We start from the raw sequence: 24,157 nt of genomic DNA on the forward strand, positions 1-24,157 counted from the left end.
AGCAAAATTTGTTTGTTTTGGTAGCACAACTTTGATATCTCTCTTTTAAAGAGGAAGCAAGGGAACCAAAGTTCTAGCTGAAATCAAATGAATGTTATCCAGGGACAAAGACCAAACATGGAAAATAAACATACACAACAAAGAACATTAAGCAACTAAAATAATACATACAAATTAACAAAAGCAAACGAGCAACTCAGATTCCATTAAAAACTGGGAGCACGGACCAGGTGCACCTATAGGGTAAGCGTCCTCTGCTTTTCTAGAAACACCCGCCGAGTTGCTCATCAAAAGAATGTAATCTAGGGACAAAGACCGGACATGGAAAACAGACACACAAAACAAAAAATATATAATAAACAAAATGATACGTACAAGGCAACAAAAGTAAATGAGCCAGTCGAACTCCACTAAAAATTGGAGGCTAACTCGTCTGTGAGTATTTTGTGCAAAATGTTTTTGTTAAATATCATAGATATGCTTACTTTGATGTGTTTCACTGTGCTATTCTTTTTTTAGATTTCTGCTATTTTAAGATATGTTTTATAATCAAAGCTTATGATATATCAGATGATTTGTTTACTGTTATTTTAATTCATTGACATAAACATTAAAATTTGGAAAACATCAGGTACCACTTACCCTTATAAATTTTGATATATTTTTATATGGGAACGTTCTTAAAACGGGTAAAATCTACAGTGTTAAGCAGACACTTGGCAGGAATGAAATAACGCTGACGTTAAATATAATATGGTTTATATGTATATATTTTATTGTCCGATAAACATGAAAGTACAAAACAATTTGAAAGAATAAGTGATGGATTTACACATTTACATAGAGTTGATTCGAGTCCATGAAATCGTCAACCAAGTCATATATGTATTTGTATTGCTCCTGCAATAGAAATATTCATAAATATAATATCATGTGTAATATAACAATCATCGCATGGTTGGTAGTGAAAATTAATTTCAGTAAATACACCTGCCAATGAATACTTGGCACGTGTCAAATATCGTCAACAACATACTGAAGCGTCAATAATACGTCAATACAGACACATCAAAATCCTAGTATATGGTTTAAATACGAAAACGAGATTTGAAAAAGAATAAAATTCAACTGCAAAAATAAATGAGGATGACTAAAACAAAACTTCACACCAAAAGAAAATTCAATCACTACATTACGAAAAAACAGGAGTAACAACAGGACCAAGCGCCTCAAAAGTTGAAACATAATGAAGTTTGAGAATGTTTTTAAATTCCATGGTAACTCCAATCAAAGTCTTTGAAATTGATGACGTCACAGACATTTGAGAATTTTCTACGACTTAATTTTTCAAGTTACGTGGCGCTGGGGCCAGGTGCTCCGGAAGGGTAATTATGTCCTACATCGCTTTCGGCACCTCCCACAAATAATTTTTGTTTGTTAATTACGATTGCTCTTTATGGCAATTCATTAGTTTCTTACACAGAAAGAGAATGAATTTCATGAAAAGTATCACACGATGTTTGTCTTGTTTCATCGTGCCTAAAAATGTTTCTTAATATAGCGGGAGATTACTCATTATCAATATTTAATAATTGAATACGTACATATGAGTCAACAAATCGTGGTTGCCGCTGTTGAATAATTTTGACAGCTCCAAATATATCGATGTCTTTGTCCGTCAAAATTCGTTGGACGGTTGTAACCATAGTAACAAACATACCACACCTCGCTGCACCATCCCTGTGTTAGAAACGTGTTTTTATTACTCATCATGTCAATGTATTTTTTTTTTATAACAGACAATGTGAGTGAATATCTCATGTAGGTAATGCAAGTTGCAAAAGGTGATGGCTGCGTTATCGTTTGAAAATCTGAGCAAAAGATAATTCGTCATTTTAACGTGTCTATGACTGTTGTATTTAGAATTTCATCTTAAATCAACACATACAATAATTTAGGTGAACACATATTACAGCTTAAATCAGCACATATCACATATTACAGCTTAAATCAGCACATATCACATATTACAGCTTAAATCAACTCATATAATAGCTTAGATGAACACATATAGCTTCAGACAACACATATTATGATTCAAATGAACACATATTATAGCTTAAAACACACTAATTTGGCTTAAACCAACACATATCATAGCTTAAAACATCATAAAGTGAAGTAATTTCAAAATGCTACTTAAAATAATTACATTATCTTTAACATTGCAACAATGATTAAAAAAGTCTTTGATATCCAGGCAGGCATACTGTGCATAACTACATGTATTATAGTTATTTTGTTGCAGGGATATATACTGGGATTTAAGTATCTTCTTGAATCTTAAAAATCATATCCATTATGACATTGACTTACCGACATACAAACACAGCAGGGGTATCTGTAGATGTTGAACTTTTCTTGCTTTCTATATAGGATTCACAGAGACAAACAAACATCTCTGTATTCTGTGGCACTACTACTGTTTCATCTACTGAACTCATGTATATCTTTATTTTCCGGTCAGTTTCTGTCTTCTAAAAAATATCATGAAAATTAAAAAATAAATTCTTGATTCATAAAAATTCCACACATTTAACTTTGTATTTCACTACCAAATTATGTACCGAAATACCTTGTACTGTTTAATGATCTTACTATAAACATTATGTGGAAACATTTAAAAGAGCATACTTAAAATCAATGGAAACAATCAGTTTGCTAAATTTTGTGCAAATGCAATATTTATTTTTCAATAACATGGCTTTATAGGAACTGAGAGGTGATTTTAAACTTTACTGAATGATTAAAGAATGGTCTCAAAGTACAGTTATATTATGCGGATCCTCGCATTTCCTACCCGTTCCGTCGCCTCATCACATATCTTCAATAATTTTCGATGTACCTATATTGTATATATGTATATCAAATACATACGTTTTCTCTATGACTTAGTACGATATCAACGTCCGTAACAAGTCGTGTTCTTTGAAATATACGCTCTGTGTATACAACAAAGGAAGCAGCATGCATGAACTCATTCTCAGGTGGCATCAAGTTAACAGACTGCAAAATAGTACATCAATAATTAAATTTGATCTGTAATTCTTATTTGTTGGTTAGCCTTTTGTGGATAATGTTTTTTTCTTAAATTTCATTCTGTATTTGGTCTGGAATCTATTAGAAAATATAAGTATTCTTTTTTTATTATCATTATTTAACAAATTATGCTTGCGTAACAAACCGTTTAGTATCACAAGATCGATTTCATAAATAAAAATTGAATCATTCCTTTTAATATAACTTCTAAAAGGCCAATTTTAGTGGTATTAATTCAATGTCGATCCTGAAAAATTCGAAAGATCTTTTGGAGACAATCAGTTCAAAACTATTATCTGAATATGATAGCATTAAAACCTGAGACTTTTCAACACTGTATACTTCTATTCCCCATACTCAGTTAAAATCTGTCTGTTTTCCATGTCTGGTCTTTGTCCGTGGATTACATTCGTTTGATTACCGCTATTACCTTGGTTCCCTTGATTACTCTTTCGTTCACACCTTGCCGAGGCTAAATTAATAAATAGGAATGTTTCGTGAAGTTGGTGTTGTTTTGTTAGGGTACGTTAAACAGTTTGCAATCTTTGACCAATCTTTAGACCAGATTTAATTAATTTCGGAGTTCAAAATGCGATTAGTTGCTAGAAATTCTGAATAAGTGTTATGTCGTTGAATGAAAGTCACCAATCTGTCATCTTTTGTTTTGTTTATCGTAGTTTCTAGTTAAGATCGTTTTATCAGAAATAAACCACGTAATTCTATTAATTTATTGATAGTAATAAAAATGAATTTTATTCTTACCACGAAACAGGACACCAACTTTGTATTTCAAACTAGAGGCGTTTTGTCAAAATACCTCATGCATTACAATGCTACAATCGTTGCGAGTAATCAAGGGAACCAAGGTTATAGCGGTAATCAAAAGAACGTAATCCAGGGACACAGACCAGACATGGAAAACAGACATACACAACAAAGAACATAAAGTAACTAAAATCATACATACAAAGTAAAAAAAGCAAACTCGGATTCCACTAAAAACTGGGGGCACGGACTAGGTGCACCTGTATGGTAAGCGTCCTCTGCTTTTCTAGAAACACCCGCCGAGTTGATCATAAAAAGTCAAGTGCGGGGAAGACAAACGAGGAAAGGAAAACTATGACCCACTGAATAAATCAGTTTTCATAGTGCAGAGGGATACACCATAACGATCCACAAGTTCATGATGACGACCATAAAACTTTGGTGGTACATTTTGCAGATCCAGCTATGTAACGTTGTATGTGTGGATTCTCGTGGGGTTTAGGAATCCAGTACATAGATGGTAAATCACAATCGTCGTCCTTGGTAGAGAGAGACCAAAAGAGGATAGCATAGATTTATGGTTTTTCACAATCTCTTCTTTGGAGAGTGTGGTAGCAGCATATGTCTTATCACTTCTATTATGCCTACCTCTGATAATAAACATTGGATGTAAAGCGTTTTGCAGGCGAAAACAATGTTGTTCTGGGCGTTGTCTGCTGGTACGACAACATTTTTGTCATGTATAGTAGACAATGGTTTTGCTATATTGGGGTCTTTGAAAACTGATGTAGCATTGGCACTCATTGATCTACTTAAAACCTCAAGGTCTTTAACCACTCTGACAGAGGATCAATGTCTTTATCTTCTCGTTTTATCCATTTTCTTGCGTAGTCCCTCATGGGTCCAAAGGAACTTTAAGGTTATAATTCCAATTTGTGGAAAGTGGTTCAGGGTACTTGGGGCCTTTAGAAAGGATATTACGCAGAGATTCGTTTTCGATGATGGATAAATATCCAGTAAAGACGTAACCTGAAGGACCATATTTGAATGGAGAGTTTTGCGAGAACAGTCAGGTGGTTTAGCCTTGAAGTCCTCAATCTCGAGGTCCTGCAATATCCTTTTATCATTGAAAATTTTTGATGCAATGGGTGAAGTATAGGAATATGAAATAATTGGTATGGGTTTGTCTTTCTTGAAATATGGGGGAATTTTGTTGGTAGCATTTTTTGTGATGGAGGATGTTAGCCAAATTAATTGCATCTATACCTTTGTTGACAAACAGGAGTGGCAGAAACGATAGTTTTTCTTCATCTTGACTTTTCACACAAACTTGTTTAAAGAGTTTGTGGAAATCAATATCCAAAAAATAACAAGTCTGTATATTGATGGGGTTGGTTCAGAAACAGTAGTGTCAAGACTTGTTTTGTAAAGGAAGTGTAGTAGAGTGAAAGATATAGAATAGAGTTTGGTTTAAATGTGATGAAGTCCAAGAGGTTTTTGTATGAAAGGAAGGAGACCATCTATGGAGACATCATGTAACTTAGGTGACGTATAGTGGTGATGGCCATAAATTTGGTGGTATTAATTCCCGAACGATGACCGCACATTATATTGTTTAATCGTTTTTGTGTTTCACCGACATAAAAAATTTCCACTTAAGTTGCATTCTAATCCATATATTAAGTTTGTTGATTTGCAACTTAAGTCATCGTGACTTCTTGTGTGAAAGGTTTTGTTTGTAAGAGATCTGGAGAAGTAAGAGTCGGTTATAAGAAAGCTGCATGTTTTGCAATTTTTAATAAAACATTCTGATACAGTACAATGTGGTTCGTCATCGTTGTAGTCAAATATATCATTTAAAGTGATGGAACATGGTTTGATTAAACAATGCAAAGATCGTATACAGCGATAAAATGATCATCTATGTTCTGAATACGCTGACATTGCAATACGAATAACAACATTGAAAAACAGCATCCGCATCAGTACAGACTTTCAGCGGTAGCCATAAAATGAGATCTATAAATCAGAATGTTAGAAATTTAGACTGCTTTTAAAACCATTGACTGGTAATGTGCAGAAACTTATTTGATTTTCTCCCGCCACATACTTCTATTTATTTGTTGTTAACATTGATCAGGCATAATTTTCAACAAGTTTACACTTCAACGGCGAGTTTGATTTTAAAAGGACAATTTATGTACTAATTAAAAAAAAACAAATTTAAGACAAAAATAGAACTATTACATAACATGATAAAACCAACCATACCTCTGGAATTTTATCAAGGATGACAATTAGACTACAATCATGATCGTACACCATTGTCCAGAAGTCGTTGACTGTATCTGGAAAGGGTACTTGTGTTGTTATAAATTCTGTAAGGCTATGGTATGACTGAAATATTAAGTGAAATGTAAAAAGAAAAAGATTAAGTAAATTGCTGAAGAGAAGAAATAAAAACAGCACCTATTATTATTTACAACTGAACGCGATTGTTTGAAATTGTAAAACGTTTACTGAACGTATACACTACACATCAAAGAGGCGCATTATGATATTTTGCAAATTGATTATTCATTTCTAATCTCTCTGTTGTCATTTCAAACAAAATCGCGTTTGTCAAGCAGGGGTAAGAACTTCCTTGTGTGGTCTATTTCGGAATACACAACTGCACTGACGCAGTAGCAGATGAAACTGTCATGTCTAATCATCACGTACCGTGTAAATATAAAATTCTCGATAATGATCATAAGCTTAAGATAATCTATATATGTTTAAAAAATATTCATTAAGTTGCTAGCCAAAACTCATTTGTTTAGTATGCATTATTTACACGTTTGTTTTTATTTTTATTATTTTGTTTTGTGTTGTGTTGTTTTGGTTTTGGTTATTTTGTTGAAAAAAAATCGAATAAAAAACTAGATATAGTTAAAAGGCATGACTTAAAGATGGAATATAATCACATCTATCGAAAACTTGTACTTCAGTTTGTATCCGATTCACACATAGAAGATTTATATGCGTAGTCTAATTTCTAATGACAACAGTTGTATAATTGTACTTGAACATTTAGTTCAGTGTTACTTAAATATGGCTTCATTATAATGTTTATTTAATTTTTATTCAACTAAAATTTGTATCGTTAATCATCGACAGAAATACGAATGGTCACAATGACATCGTTCACCAAACCTATACTAACAGGAACAGTAACTGCATTGATATAAGCTGTGTCTGGGGAGGGGTGTGATGACAAGAATATCCGGTACTTGTTTTCTGCAAAATAAATCATTATTGTGTTGATATTTTCTACTTGTTTTCTTATAATTTTTGAGAAAACTGGTGACACACAGGATCACAGAAAGTTTTAAAAAGTGTATGTATTCTTAAGAAAAACCATCAAAAAGAAATTCTACGATTCGACATTGGCAAGAATATTGATCAACGCCGAAGGAAATACAAAAGTGAATAAAAACGGAAAGTAGTGATAGTTTTTTTAAAGGAATACACGTCACATTTTTATATCAGTTCATAAAATCTAAGAAAGCTAAATGCAAATGCACAAAAATACATACGAGAAAGCACATCTAAATTCCGATTTTTCGATTTGTTTTCTTCTTTTAATGCATCAGAGTTCTGGCTCGAATCAAACACAGGCTTGTGGGATTGAATGACCTATAATGAAAAAAAGTACGTGTATTTTCTTATGATTGTTTCTGTTACTGAAATTAAACATTAGTCTTCAAATGAAACGATACAAAGGTCAATATATTTTTTCAATTTACCGTTTCTGTAACAACTTATTTCTGTAAACAATACCAAAATGCGTCTGTTTATCCTTTTTTCAAAATTATTCCGGAACGGATACGTATAAAATACCGTAAAAAATATCCGGCTTGTTAGTTTTCCTCCCATCCGTTCATCAACTTTGTCGTGAGTAAATAAAGAATTGAAATTATTTGGTATTAATACTTGGGCTACTGTATCAATTTGTCATCTAAAAAAAAGGAAAATAATTTCAGATTTGGATTCCACGATTACTCTAAAATTGGCACGAAAAGACAAAAGATATTTTTCGAGGTGGGTTAACAAACGCATACGTCACCAATTATTTTCAAATATTTAAAAGAATAATAATTTCAAGACTAATGACTCGTCGGACGAACATTGAATCACCAAATGATATCCCAGACAAATGTCACGAAATGCATAATATGTCTTGAACGCATTTGATGCAGAAAGTACGATCCGGGAATACCTGATCGTCGTTACACCAATATTGAGGGGAAGAAGCAAGATGTCATAGTCTTGCTATTTGAGTCTGCAAACTGGAAGTCCTGATAATCGTTTCCATCCGTCCAAATTTGTTCAAGAAAGTATTTGAGACGTAACTTGTTTATTCTGTGGACATTACGTAGAAAGTCGTAATAAATAATATAACTATTTGCTATTGTTTTCAACACGACAGTAAAATGTAATTTTTGATATAAGTGTTGTTTCGTCTAGCATAATTTAAAAAGAAATGATTTGCTTCTCAAACACTATCTTATTTATAACTAGCACAAAGTGAGCTCAACAGCAACATATGTGTTCGTGAAAATAGCATTCTTGGATGGTTTCTAGTGATAGCTATTAGCCTAACCGAAATTCGTTGGGTAGTCAGCAGAAATAGCCATAAAATAGAAGTCCCACAGCAAAAAAATCAGAAATTTACTCTAATCTGGATCAGTAAACAAAAATAGAAAAGAATTCCTTTTTATCATTGAAACTATACAAGCGTTCGACTGTATGGTTCAAATCGAAGCATTATAACTTTTCTAAGATTGGGAAATCAATCATATTCATTTGGAATTTCTGTTATACTGTCAGTAGCGTTTACGTCAGAAGTTATGTGTAAAATATTCCCACTATCCGAGGAGAACTGTTATCATTCCTGACTTTATACATATTCTGTATTTGACCCGCTTAATCTTAAAGTGATATAGCCAGAGATGCTCGATTAGTTGAAAGCGAGGGTTCAAAAATGTTGAATCTCTTAATGCTCGCTTCTATAAACAATGTATATGCCTACACTATATTAAAATAATAAACCAGGAACTAAAGAAAAGGAATAAATTCCAAACATTCACACGAGTGTGCATAGAAAAGGTAGAATACGGAGAATCAATCGCAAAACACAAAATAACACTTAAATGTATAAAAAAAAATGAAAGCAGTATTCAATCTTTGCATTATATTTAATGTTGGAGATGAAGGGCTTACCTCAAATTGATTTCGTAACATGGTTTGGTTTTCGGGTTTGTCTTCATTTAGAAGCTCACTTTTGACTGTAGAAAAATCTTCACGCAGATGGACTGTATCTGAACTGTCAATAGCCTCTAACAAAGCCTCGTGAAGGAAAACATACTGTTCCTAAAAATGCAAAAAAAAAACATAGCTAAGGAGTAATTCGAGATATTTGTGTAATGAAATTATTAACATCGACACTTTAAACAAACTCTTTGCATTTTCATTTTCATTCAATAAATATGTGGTTGAAATCAAACAAAAAGAAAAGTTACAAATTAAATAATGAAACCAACACAATAAACAAAAATAGTTCATAGAGTTAGAAGTGGTCTAGTGAGGACTTTGCTTCGTGAGGATTACTTACAAAGGTTTGTATCATATTCATTCGTCCATTTCTCATAGTATTTGCATATTTGAACACGTCGATGGATTTAGCTTTTCTCTCATGTTTTGTTAATTCGTGTAAACCAATGAAAGTTCCAGTTCGCCCAATACCAGCACTGAAATGTTTCAAGTTCAGATTTGTATAGTTATACATTTGTAAACACTCTTCAAACACAATCTCTATAATTATTTATTAGCGAGGTCATTCCAAAGAATTTTTTTATCCTGATTTACTGCGTTTTTTTTCACTGGAAGAGTTAACCTAAAAAACGCGAGTTGCTCAGTTCGGTACCATTGTCATATATTATGACATTATGTTATTCTTTCTGCCTAACTTCATCTTTAGATTGTAAAATCTGTTTAGTAAGTTTTGTTTAATCATGAGCTGATTTTACAAGAGTTGTTATGTTTGTCTGTTTTTCACATTTTACATAGTATTCGAAAAAAAATTACTTTCAGTGAAAATAAACATAACATATTAAAATATGAAATATGAAATTCACAAAAGAATTCACCACACACTTCTAATGAAACCTGTATCCAACTTTTTTGTTCAATTCGATTGAACATTTTAATGTTCCTGTTTTGATTTTTTTACCTGCAATGTACAAGTAAGGGACTCAGTTCTGGGGTATGATGCAACTCTAATCTGCTGTCAAAATGAACGAGTTGAGACACATCTGGCGTTCCATGGTCAGGCCATTTAGTAAAATGATAGTGGTACACCAATCTCTCTTTGTCACTCTACAAAATGCCATGCATTCGATGGCCATTTAGATTATGTCAACATTACAACGGATTCCTGAACTTAAATTAAGTTCTCAGTATAAAAAAATAAATGAAGTAGATGCTATCATATTGGTAAAAACATGTGAAACGACAGGTTTATGTGTCACTTTATGCAAACATTTACGTATGAATGTTTTATTAATAAGTCAACTCTTCTTAATTGGCCAACATCTTTAAATTGTCCAGTGATCTATTACAGATGAAGCTATAGATATAACTAGAGAAATTCATAATTTGTAAAGTTGGTGTTGTCATCGAAATCAAAAGTGTTTTTTAATGTTAATGCATGCGTTTCGGTAAAGCTAAAAACGAAAGTTAAATAAACTATAAACTCAAATTTTGAGGGAAAAAAACAAGCTTATATCACGATACATGATTAAATGTAGAAAACAGAAATGCATGTGTCGAACTCTTTCCTATTTATACACAATTAGCATTCCATTTAATTTCTGGTAAAATATTTTAACATTCAAAGTTTGTTCTCTCTATTTTTTACTATTGAAAATCTAACCTATAACCTTTCATCAATACAAAGAAACAGTATTTCATAACGTCATTATCCCTCTACTATTACAAAAATACTTAAGGAGAAATCAAGGAAACCAAGATTCTAGCGGAAACCAAAAGAATGTAATCCAGGGAGAAATACCAGACGTGGAAACAAACACAACAAAGAACATCAAGTAAATAATACATACAAACCAACAAAGCAGATAAGCAACTCGGACAGGTGCACCGGTAGGGTAAGCGTCATCTGCTTTTCTAAAAACACCCGCCGAGTTGCTCAAAAGTCAAGACCGGGGTAGACAAAAGGGGAAAGGAAAACTTAAACAAGATATAGGTCAAGATATGAGGCTGACTTCACAGTAGTATCCTTTATCTTTGTCTTTGGGGTAGATGCCATGTATCAAGTCCCAAAAAATTAGGATTGTTTAAAGATATAAAGGGGACACTGACATTAAAGGATCTAGCTAAACGATGTTCTTTCTTTCAGATCAGTTCAGCTATAAAGTCAGCCTCATAAGAGTGAAGGAGTATGTCAGCAAGTAGAGGAGCACAATTGTTCCCATTGGTATGCCGACCGTTTGTTGAAAAACGCGTCCACCACACTGGACAAATATATAGTCGATAAAAAATTCCAGCATTTCGATATCATCTTCTTCTTTATATTTTGAAGATGATTTGGAATTATTTTTTACAACGTATGTTGAATCTCTACCAAGAATTATATATTTATATCTAAGTGTACCATTAAGATTTTGATATCATTTTAACTTCAGAATATGCCAATGGCGAATTAAAAAAAAGTTGAAATTTTCACAAAATGATAGACCTGAAACAAGTGGTAGTGAATCTACCCTATTTTTAAAAAATTCTTTTCAATATTAGCTGTAGAAATTTGATCTTCAATCCAATCTAACGATGCTTACTTGCCCTGCTTACCTTTTTACTGGTGATTCTAAGCTCCCTGATTACAAAAGCAGCATACTGTGTTTCATTTCTATTTTCTACTATCAAATGTCCTGTCGTCATTGTATCTTTAAAATCTGGCCAATATTTTTCACATTTCACCTAAAATGGCTTTATTTTTTAGCGTTTAAAGAAAAATTGAAATAAAAATGTTCACATGGCTGTTTATCGATTTTCTTTCCTATCTCATGGATAATAATGATTTTTGGGTTGATTTTGAATCAGTACAAATTCAATGGTTTATCATTCTCTCTCTGTTCTAAGACATTGTAGTTTTCGGGACATTTTACTGCACACGAACAGTTATTAAATCATGTTTTATCACGTGATATGACAGTGATAATTTGATCAGTTTGGTCAAATAATATGAAAACGTAAATTGAATTGACAATGGGGAAATGTTCTAACACATTATAAAGGTACCAAAAAGCTGGTTAGGTGAGTATAATTTTACGTCTAATACTAAATTTTATTGTGTCATGGGACAAACGATACATATGTTTGATATGACTGTGTGTACATTAACAAACCTTAAAATGTATATAATAAATAACTGTGTTTCGGTCTCCATACTTCAGACTCAACATCAGAATGATCAAAAGGAAAGAAAACAAAATTTATTTACTAAATAACTCAACCCATTAAAAATTGACATACCTTAGCACCTTCTACTAAATTGGTGACCATAACTATTTTGAAAACTTTTTCCTTCCAAACCATTCGCCAAAAATCTGATATTGTCGATTTTTTGGGACCTATATTTAAATGAATCAAATAATTTTTTCATAAGAAAATCGCAAATGCGGAAAACTACACATACAAAAGAAAATCATTAGTGCATTGCTTATCAAACCACGGCTTCATTATGAAGTATTTGGATCAACCTAAAGGTTCGAGGTTTGATACAAAGATCAATGCTGGAAATGCAATGAGCAAAGTCTTTATCGCCTGTTTAAAAATATATAAACAGACATCAGTGCCAACATCTTCGTTAAACCTTGAAAACAATATAATTGTTTTTAAGTACAGTAATAGCTTTTAACGAGCAAACATTTCATAAAGTGGAAAAGGGCAAACACCAAAATGTTATGTTTATCATATTTATAAACAATATCAGAAGAAATATTTTCTTTAAGTGTAACATAATTCATTTTAGTATTGCTGTAAAGTAACTACGTCGTTTAATAATAGGATTCATAATATCTTATAAAAACAATCACTCATACCGGAGTTCACATATACATTAAATGAATCGTTATTGCAATTGTAAAAAACAACGCTAAAATTTAACATGATATTGATGCCTGTAAATCTTTGTAATAGAGAATGATATTCTAGAAACAAATGCAAGAAGTCCTCCTATAGGCTTTTTTATAATAATTAAAAGATAATAAACATAAGTTACCCTGCGTCGCAATGTATGCGCTGTCTCTCTCCAATCCCTGTAACCAATAAAAGGAAACATGAAGTTGAAGAGGAATATTAAACTGATTTGGCTTCACGTCACTGACGAATTTATTTTGTTTCAGTTCTGTTTATCTATGGATCAATATACAAGACATTTTGATTTTTGAATCGGTTAACAAGACATTTATTCATGGGCATAATCATCTAGTAAAAACCAGTATGTTTTACACAATTTTTGTGTTAAGTGTTATGACATTTCAGACACCTACTTAAATATTAACTTACATCAATATAACTGGCATTGATGTAATCCGAATACTCCAACCCTTTAATCATAGGTAGTATTACTCTATTCTTATCGTCTGAAATTGAAAAATGAATTCGATAGATCAAGTTTAAATAATATATCCTGATATGTCAAATGTTAAGTATAAACATCAAAATGCTAACTCCATATAATAATCATTTTATTTGTTTTATTTTTTTTAAATAAAAAAAACATGCATCACATCAGCTTGTTACAATACGGTTTTTAGATACATTTCTACTGTTTCTAGAATATTTTTTTCACAGTACCTAGTAAAAGTAGTGCATATTTCAATAGATGTCTTCTAATATGATTTCTCTACGGATGTGAAAGAATTATTAAGCTTGATGTAAACTTAAACATGATTAAATTAGTGTTTATTCCGCAAATTGGGTACTGCAATTTCATTCCCTTTGAATGCAAAGACAATGCCAGACGTATAGGAAACCTGCCAAGTCAGTACAATATTAATTTTAATACAAAGTGTTCGTCGAAATCTTTTAAGAGAAAAATCATGACCATTGACACGATTCATTTATCTCATCAAATTGGGTATACCTTTACACACAAATCGCTAAACGGCCGGAATAGCAAAGTGCACTACCAAGCCTCTTTCGCATATTCATTTTTACAGTTGTCAAAAATGGTTTTCAGTATTACCACAACAATGTTAACAGAATTCTTTATTTTCAGATATAGTTTAAACAATCTTCTAAATACACCAAACATGACATTGTCCAAGTGTTCTAAATACACCAAACATGATATTGTCAAAGTGTTTGAACTTTTGATCGATAACATATTTATCTACTGCGGTTGAAATATTTTCTAACAGACAGTCGTAATATCCATCGGAACTAATTCTTAACTCAAATGTCTACTCCTGCTCGTTTATGTGTTTTTGTATTATGACCCACATTTCATGGTAGATCAGGTTAAATGACGTTGTCACATTGAATAATCCTAGAATCGGTGATTTTGTTTTAAATCTCATCTATTATAACAAACTAGAGATAAAGGATCTACAAACACTAAACGATCTATCTCTCATATTATCCAACTATTAGAGACTGGAGAAGGAGAAAAATTCGTAACTAAATTATAAGGCAAACGCGATGACTTTGTATATAAAACTGCCGACTGTTCGTCTGTGATAATGTTCTTCAGTCCATGCGTATGGACATTTGGAATTAAGATGTAAAAATTAATATTATTAGCGGGAGCTACAAGGTTATTTGTATCATGTAAACTTCATACACATTCGAACATGATTATATTGTCTCAAGACTAAGTCATTGTTTAAAAAGTTATAACTTGAAAAAATGAACATGTCGGTCGTTAAGGTGTGACCATCACCACCATAACAACATTCTTGTTCGCAGTTTTCCTATTTCGTCTTAACCCAGATTCGAATCAAATGATTAACTTATTTGGATGTTTCTATAAAAGCAAAGGGTGCTTACCTTGCAGGTTCCACTGGTCCAGACTGCCAGATTTTTTTTAATATGGCTTGCTCATTTTTGTCTATACGTTGTGTGTTTTCATTTTTTTTTATTTTGTGCTATTCAAGGTATTTTGCTTTTATTTTCATATACCACCTACATGGAAAAGTAGCTAAAAATCTGTTTTTGGTCTTATTGTTCGGATTCTCTCCAACTTCTTGAGGAAACTTAGCTCCCACTGGCAGTAGCTGTAAAAACAAAGTCCGTTACATCTTTGGTAATTAAGTAGCCCTTGGATATTTTTTTTGCATATATATACTTTGCATTGGCATTTAACAAGTCTCTTTATATCTGTAAATTCATATTATCATCAATACCAAATGAGTGTAGTAGCTTAACTATTCACGTGCCTATGGATGTTTAAATGCATCATTACTCAAAGTACATTATAGTTGATTGTTTTCCTTAGCAAATTATTTATCATATTAAGTAGATTGATTTGTATAAAGATGTGTTAGTAGTAAGTACTGTCACTGCTAACATTATACTCCTTTGCAAAGTCTCCCTCTCGTTTTCTTTGAATAACATCAGAAAAGTCTTCTATTTGAAAGGATGTGGTGGAATAGGTTTCTGCATCGAGCTCATTAGAATACACAACTTCATCTAAAAATAAAGACACCTTCACAAAAAGTACAACACAGATTGAATATGTATTTTAAGAAAATGTTGAGACAGGAAGTTTTACATTACATACTAAGGTACTGATATTTGTGTCGGATCTTATATAAAAAATGCACCATAATAAACGATCCGTTCAAGAAAACAATTAAGTAATGTATTTTTTTCTCCAAAAATTTCTTTTTGTCATTCGTTTTTAGAAGTATGGATTACAGGGTAAAAAAATTGTGTGCCCTATAATGTTGGCTGGAAAAAAGAAGCGTGTGCCCTATAGTCTCGAACGGATGAGAAAATTGTGCCCTCTGTTTTCAAACTGATAAAAAAGTTTGTGCCCTATTATTTCTGAAGGATAAGGAAAGCTTGTGCCCGGTGGTCTCGGATGGATAAGGAAAGCGTGAGCCCTATGATTTCAGAGGGATGCATAAGAAATGCTTGTGCCCAATGATTTCGGATGAGTAAGGTAAGCGTGAGCCCTATGATTTCGGACGGATAAGAAATGCTTGTGCCCAATGATCTCGGATGGATGAGGTAAGCGTGAGCCCTATGGTTTCAGACGGATGCATACGCAATGCTGGTGCCCAATGATCTCGGATGGATAAGGTAAGCGTGAGCCCTATGATATGAGACGGATCAGAAATGCTTGTGCCCAATATCTCGGAGTGAACCCTATGTTATCAGATATATGTGAAAAGCATGTGCTCTTTAATCTCTGACGGATAAGGAAACCGTGTATTCTATGATTTCGGACGGATAAGAAAAGGTTGTGCCATATGATCTCGGATTAGAGAAACTTGCATGCTATGGTATCGGATGGAAAAGAAAAGCTTGTGTCCTATTGGGCAGATAAAAAAAGCTTGTGTCCTATTGGGCAGATAAAAAAAGCTTGTGTCCTTTTACCTCGACCCCTGACAATGACATTAGGCTTTACTATACAGTACCATCACAGAAAGCAGTGTTGTCGTGTACTCCGTCCTGTAATTTCTTTTTTGGGTGGTTGGCATCAATTGATTCAGTGTGTTGTAATTGGTTAGTTTTGTTTTCGTCATCAGACTTCAACTCCATAAACGGTCGTGCATGTCTGATACTAACTGCTCTCCTTACTATTTTTCTTCTTAAACCTTTCTTCCTAAAATAAAACGTCCATGTCTTGCTAAGTGAAACCTCCTAATCAATTGGAATTTGGTATCAAGATTCAGTAAGTTTCATTAAATTCCATTTAGTGTTGTAGATGGATTAATCCCATATCCTTATATTCATAAATAGATAAATCTACGTTTTGTTATATAGTATGTAAACTGATTTTATTAATTCCATTCAGTGTTGTATAAGGATAAGAGATGAATATCCCTGTGTAACGGAAGGAAGGACAGACACCCGATCACAATATACTCTTTGATAAGGGTGCATTTCACAATTGTCACTTGGGCAAGTAAATATATATATATATAAGTACTATGTTAATATGTTATAGAAGTAGATGTTATTATGTAGGATAGAGGATCAAATTAATGATGCATGTCACAACAAATCAATATTATACAAACGTCTCAGAATGTGACGACTCTATTCGCTACGCTGCTCCATCGGATCATACAGGGAAAATACATAAACGTATAGAAAGGTCGGAAAAATTTCCAACGATGTTATAACTGTCAGATTTGCGATGCAAATTTTTGGTCGCTCCCTCCGCGGGCCTCGAACTCGTACCGTTGTGACATCTATGGCAACACCGCCTGCACTAAGTCCAGCGCCCTAGACCACTCGGCCAGCTAGGCTATAAAATATAGATTTCGCTGGCCGGGTCATTCCTCCTCGTAGGATTAATCTAGGGCTGTAACTTTTGTGCTACCATACATCGTGTACTAAGTTACAGCCCTAGCGGTGTTGCCATAGATGTCACAACGGTGCGAGTTCGAGTCCCGCGGAATGCCAAAATAAAGTCCTGATAAATAAATAGAAAATTGATCACATAATCAACAACCTCTTAATCTGCACTTAGCTAATTGTTTCACAAACTTTTATGAGTAAAACACTGATGACATATTTGTTACCTTTTCATCACGTACCTTTTAATGACAAAAATAAGAATTCCGACTCCAGCTGCCAAAATTAATAAGACTAGCACTACTGTAACAGTTGAAGATGACCCACTTTCTGGTGCTCTTCCTTGGGTAAGAGCTTCAAGTACAGAAATAAAGTACATGCATATATAGAATGAATGTACTAAAAATGTAAAAGGAGGACTTCATTGGAAGAGTAAAATAAAAAATTAACTATATGCTATAGATATGGTGGAAACTAAAGGTAAATTAAACATATTGAAATCAACAACTTCACTGTTACCACTCAAAATCTTACGAAGGAACTGTACATAGTTGCATGAAATACTTTCTGGAATGCCAATGTGCACAGTTTGCAACAAAAATAAACAAAAGAAACTTTAAGATCTTTTCTTTCCATACTTAAATGTTCTTGTACGTATTCATTTGTTTGTTAGACAAAAACCTCAGAAAGGTTAATGATATAACTTCGGGCAGTAATATACTGATAATACCTTTACATTGTCGCCCAAAAAATCCAGGCTCACATCTGAAGAACGGACAGTCACCGTTTCTGAAATCACATACTGATCTATTAAAGCAGCTGCCACACTCCTGTGAACAATTAAATCCATACATCCCTGGATTACATGCTGAAAAGGGACGTGTCTGATATAAGATTTTAACTGCCAAGAATGATTTCGAAACGGTTATAGGTAGAGGAAAAAGATTTTAGCTTAACTCACGTAGTCTTCATTTTAAAAAGAAGCTCAACAGGGGATTTCTTAATGTTCATAAGTATTTTTAATTTGGCTTTTTCTGCTTATACATCGTTACATTGGTGGTCCCTTCGAGGACAAGATTTTCATTTTTTTAAATGATTACTACACGCACTTCCTGGAAAGGTAACATTCAAACTGACATATCAAAAAGAAACCTATAGATGATAGCTAATACAAATACAAGTAAACTATTTTGAGGTTTCTCTTACAATTATTGCAATACAATCCAAACCACCCATCTGCGCATCCGTTGTCACAGAAACCAGTCGCGTGATTACATGAACGACCTTCCGCACAGTTACCACAGGTAAAGTTACATCTAAGTCCATATGTTCCAGCAGGACAACCTAACAATACAAGAAAAAGCGGATCATAGTTCAAATTATTATATTTGAAAATTATAGAAGATATCGACCTAATTGCAACGAAGCAGTCATTATAAGGTGTTCCATTCAATATCAATTTCTCCTATAAATCACTATGTATTTAGGTGTCATGAAGAATTGGAAAATGTATAAAAACTTACGTTGGCTGCATGAATGCGAGAAGTAGCCAGGCAGACATTCACCACTAGCGCAGGTTCCGTTAATAGGGTTACACTCTGTTGATTCTGCACAATTACAGATGGACGAACAAGCCAAACCAAACCTTCTGGTAGTACATGCTGAAAAAATTGTCCAATACTAATACAGTTACCTTAATTCTGAGTAATTTTATAATTTAGTTAGAATTAATCGATGTATTTGGTTCTAATGCTGCTGATGAGAGGAAACACGTGAGCAGCATATCGAAATTTGCATATATGATTTGTATTTTAATTTTTTTTTCTCTGGCACATTAACTACTTTTTTCTTATCATATGCTTAAAACTTGGTTCAACCAAGAGACTCCTGCTTCAGTTATTCTATTATTAATAATAATCTTACTCTGATTACAGTACGGACCGTCCCATCCCGCTTGACAACCACCTGGAGGACAAAGTCCCGTGGCTTTATCACAGGTAGACAAACGACAGAAACACCGCTCTGTACACCCGGGACCGAACGTTCCTTCTAAACACACTGTAAGTATAACAGTTCGTTAACAAATGTCCAGTAAAATCTAATTGTCACATTCAAATTAGCCCTTAAGATGAATAATAGAAGCAGTTCAATATATTTATAGATGTGTCTTAATCATGAGTGTTCTTTTATTTGAACTTTCGGTCTCAGGCTAAAGATATACCAAAGGCCAAAACTGTGGTCGATTCTGCTAGCAAAAGACCCCAATAATTTAGACCGTATATAATGATATCTTCGTTATGTAACGAAGCAAATACAAAAAATCAATACACGTGAAAGTCAGATATGCAGAGTACAAAATCGTACGAGTTGACAATGCTGGATCGGTCGTATAGAGGTTAAATTGTAGTTAATCAAAATAATATCAAAATTGAAAATAAATAATCTACATTGTATTGTTGCTAGTCCATTTTTGATAGTACATTTCAAACTTTGTGTATCAGTTATACTGAACTTATTTTGGTTTGTGAATGGCAAACGAATGATAACTCAGTTGACTGTGAATGTCAAAACAACATTAATTTTGATAGAAAAAAAAGGGTTCAACTCAATAAACTTTAGTCACACAACTGCCAGGTATTTTTTTGTGTTGAGATTATAACTCCGTATTTGTGTATTATATATATTTTGCATGTACCATATAAGTCATTTAAAAGAAAAAAAAACTTCTTTTTTGTTTATTCGAACATCTGTCCCTCGCAATGATAAGTTTATCATTTCAAAGGACTTATCATTTATTATTTGATGGGGGCTCCCAATCTCAAAAACAGGATTCATTTCATTCAAATAGGGTCATATTGGGCACAGAAAATGAAAAGATGATATTTTTAATCAATTCATTGGTTGAGTAACTACATCTCACGTTTAATGACGTGCACAGGCGACTAAATGATTGTAAGACTGAAAACCTGGTTACGATCGGCTCTGTATGGTATTATATGTTCATAACATTTACATACTAATGCAAAGTCACTGGCATATGGAAAATTATTGTGTTTGTATTTTATGAAATGATACAAATAGCCATACTTTGCTGACACTGGGAGCCTTGCCATCCCGGCAGACAACCACCTATGCAAGATCCGTTATCTGGGTTACACGGAGACTGTAAACAGTTTTTTGGACACTGAGTTGAACAGTTTCCACCATAAAAATTAACTGGACAACCTGTAATGTAAAAGTAATAGCTTTAGCAGTGCTTTAAACAAAGTTGGAGCTAAGGAAATCGTACGACACAGAAACATCAGTTTAGCAAACTTTACACAGTTTAGTAAATATCATTACATCCTTATTTCGTACATGAATGCATCAGATCGAGGATCACCAAACGTTCTATAGAAAATCCAAGTGATTAAAGGGAAAATGAACGTAAAAGATTACATGGCCTTGTAATTCTTTAATTACTTCCATGGTGCTAAATACCATGATATAAATTGTAGCAAACACCCAAAAAGACGTAAAAATGGGAAACTGAAGATATAATCTTTGAAAACAAAAAGTTGTAATAGGGGTGATGTAAAAAAATAATGAAGTTAATTTTGAATTATTTTCATTTTCGTAAAACTCGGGGTGTAAGTTATTTGTTTTCAATACTTCTTTTTTGTTTGTTTTGGTAGAAACAAAAATGTGGTATGAATATAAAGATAAGATATCGTTGAATTAGAAACTGAAGATTTTAATTCAATATTCGCAATACTTTTTTATTTATGATCATTTAAAGTAAAGTTGTTATTGTTGATTAGATAAGAACGTCGAGATCTCGTTCCCGGCCGCGTGTTAAAATGAGATTTCATATAGTTGCAAATCTCTATAATTTCAGGTCTGTGTTATTAGGAATCTCACCATTGGCTTCGAAGTTACATATTTCAGCGAATCCAACGTTGTTCTCGTAGCGGAAATACCGACCAGTAAGCACACAGTCATGTTGTTCTGTTACTTGAGGGTTCCCCGGGTATACGTCTTGGTAACAAACTTTTCCAACGCCAAGTGATTCGTTTGAGAACTTCAGGGTATATCCGTTCATTCTGTCTGCGCCTACGTTAAGTAACATTATCTAGTAACACTACAGTGACACGTACCTAAACGGAACCTCGTTTGTTCGGTTTAGACAAGTTTACACGGGTTCACATTAGGAAGAGACTAAATAATTTTTTGGATTACAGATGTTTTCAGGGCTCTATTTGTACAGATTTCACTTTATGTACCGGCCAGTGTCCTAGCTAGGGCAAAATGGAGGGTGCCGTGTCCCGCCCCTATCACGCCCGCGCCCCTCTGCCCCTATTGAGTACCCCTTTAGTGCCCATTTACAATTATCTGAATGGCCCTTTATGATTTCCACTCTTGTTAATAAATTACCCCAAGTCAATTAAGAAGTGTCACCTTCTTTAACTACATCATGTCGAGATATATAATTCCAGTAAAGAGTCGCAGTTACTCTTAGTAGTATTTTTCTAGTGATAAAGTTGGTAACTTTAGTGGGACCACTCGCTTGTCATTTTTCGTTAAAAAAGAAATAAAGTGCATGTGGAGCATATGAGATATTTTAGGAATGACTGTTATATTTCGTCTGACTTTGAAGACAATAACTCCAATCAGGTGGTCACGCTAAATAATCAGCGAAGCCGGTTACTTTCAAATGTGTACCACTTGCATTGTGGTTATTGTAGACAGAAAATATAAGATTCCTTATAATTTAATTTGGGTATCAAATCTGAACGATTTCAACATAAAAAAAATGCTGTTGACGTCACAGTCATATTACAAATTTTGATATTCCCGACTTGCGGACCAACGTTTTGTCAACATTTATCCCCCTTTGGAGCATGGAACTATTCGGAACACGTAAGGTTTTCCATCCGATATCATACTTTAGAAAATCTCAAAAGTCAAAAATTTTCTTTACCCAGGATACAAATGGAAATCATCCTTATGTAACCTACCAACAAATTGAAACACCATGTAAATTTTAGAAACACCGTTGTGTTTGTCTGCTGGGGATTCCATTTTCATTCGAGTTACCTCTTTTTTCTGCATCCGAATCCGAACATCGATTAGAGAGACTTCGAAATTACACCTGCTCTTACGGGAGGTAACTCTGCAAAAACAGGATAAAATATGGCTGCATCCCAAGCTCCGCAAGTAGGGAATATGAGATGGACGATTTTTTTTTATCGAATAAGAAGGAGTAATCAAGGGAACCAAGAAGGCGTGTTCCTTATAAAATTGAATTGCTACTCTTTCCACCTTGGAATTATTTGATCTGCTAATGAGTTCTCCAATAATTAACGACTTGATTTATTCACTATTTACTATTAAATTTGCAATTATTTACTTACGAGTTCGTCTATATGATATAAGAACGCTTGTTACAATACTAGATTGTCCGAGATCCACTTCCCAATAAACCACTTGTTCAGTACGCGGAGACTGAGCGTGACAACATGTACCCGCGGGCGCTTCCGGTGTCCCGAACACATTGCTGGTGTTCTCGTCAACGGCTCTGTCGGCGGTGTAGAAAATCTGTCCTGTACTTGGTACAATAAAGTTGGAACTTAAGCGTGCTGGCTTTTTAAAAGCTAGATTAACTGGAATTAATAATAAAAAAGTAAATAATAAAGATACAGTGTCAGACGTAAAGGTTAACTGTATAGTACACTGTCTCTAATATGTATTCATATGACATAAAAGTTGCGGAAATGGGAGATTCTGGGGGTTGGACACACCCCCCCCCATTGTATTGAAAGAAAAAATTGTTAATTTCTTGCCACATTTTGGCAAAAAATTTGCAAATTATAACATATAACCCACTCTTTCTGGAACACCATTTTCAAAATCTGTGGATCAGCTAATCAATAATTTAATGATACCAAATCAACACTGTCGATTAAATTTTAGATACGTATCCGTATTTATGGCTATTGGGGCATGTAGTTTATTTTCTAAATTAAACCAAAATGAACATATCATTAATTTTGAAATGCTTCGGGCTACAAAGTGGTAAAGCAAGGGAATGTATGTTATTACGATTATACATTGCTGTGATTGTTTATAACTTTGTTTATACAAACATTGTATGCTTGTCTTACACAATAACAACAGCACTTTAAAAATCATTAAACCAGAAAAACTGTAAGCAAAGATAACCTAAGAATATCCCAGATCCTCAAACCAGAAATCATATCGTCAAAATAAGAACAAGGTCGTCAAACATGAATGTCGGTCAAGTCCAAAATTAATTCTCACGATATAGCATACCTATATGAAGCTTCTGTCAAAGTGACGAAGTTGCAGAGAAAACACTGTATCGAAAGATTCCTGGCACAGACAAATAATGTCTAAATGTACTGTTCATAATCTTATTCAAAACTAAACAATGTAATTTAAGATTTTTTAGAATGACTTTCAACTTGTATTAGTTTATTAATAGATTAGTTCTTACCTGAACCAAGAATGACATGTATTCCTTGTAATAAAATAAAAACACAATTAAATTTAAGATTCTTCATGACATGAATTGTAAGTCCATTAAACTATGAATTAGTTGCTCTTTGTTTATCATTTAAGGTATTAATTTGTATAAGGATGTAACTTCAGTAATCGTATAATTGACGTCTAAATCCCCCTACTGAATCATGGTTGTGAC

The 24,157-nt window shown here is 33.4% G+C and overlaps 1 protein-coding gene across 1 annotated transcript; it reads right to left on the reverse strand.

The window, feature by feature from the left end:
- Positions 1 to 754: 754 nt before the first annotated feature.
- On the reverse strand, positions 755 to 24,157 carry LOC148627018 (receptor-type tyrosine-protein phosphatase S-like). Its single transcript, XM_088565659.1, has 26 exons — positions 23,954 to 24,157; positions 22,851 to 23,099; positions 21,358 to 21,549; positions 20,545 to 20,682; positions 19,381 to 19,515; positions 18,981 to 19,118; positions 18,664 to 18,801; positions 18,188 to 18,325; positions 17,700 to 17,811; positions 16,572 to 16,759; positions 15,497 to 15,618; positions 15,116 to 15,203; positions 13,492 to 13,568; positions 13,205 to 13,241; positions 12,457 to 12,554; positions 11,773 to 11,901; positions 10,139 to 10,284; positions 9,521 to 9,656; positions 9,130 to 9,279; positions 7,443 to 7,542; positions 7,070 to 7,143; positions 6,136 to 6,261; positions 2,938 to 3,066; positions 2,377 to 2,537; positions 1,605 to 1,740; positions 755 to 900 (listed from the first exon to the last, which is right to left on the reverse strand). The coding sequence occupies exons 1-26, from the start codon at positions 24,018 to 24,020 to the stop codon at positions 829 to 831; spliced, it is 3,276 nt and encodes a 1,091-aa protein (XP_088421785.1). The 5' UTR covers positions 24,021 to 24,157; the 3' UTR covers positions 755 to 828.

The sequence above is a fragment of the Perna viridis genome, chromosome 1 (assembly GCF_037379345.1).
Source record: "Perna viridis isolate PV_CMFRI_1.1 ecotype Kerala chromosome 1, ASM3737934v1, whole genome shotgun sequence".
Taxonomy (NCBI): domain Eukaryota; kingdom Metazoa; phylum Mollusca; class Bivalvia; order Mytilida; family Mytilidae; genus Perna; species Perna viridis.

Bases quoted from the DNA above. Each gene is read 5' to 3' on its own strand.
- LOC148627018 (XM_088565659.1), bottom strand. From the start codon at position 24,020: ATGAAGAATCTTAAATTTAATTGTGTTTTTATTTTATTACAAGGAATA. The intron at 19,516-20,544 runs GTATGGCTATTT...TTATACTTACAG, and splicing joins AGGCTCCCAGTGTCAGCAAA to TGTGTTTAGAAGGAACGTTC. The intron at 12,555-13,204 runs GTAACTTATGTT...ATTTAAATATAG, and splicing joins CGCATACATTGCGACGCAGG to GTCCCAAAAAATCGACAATA.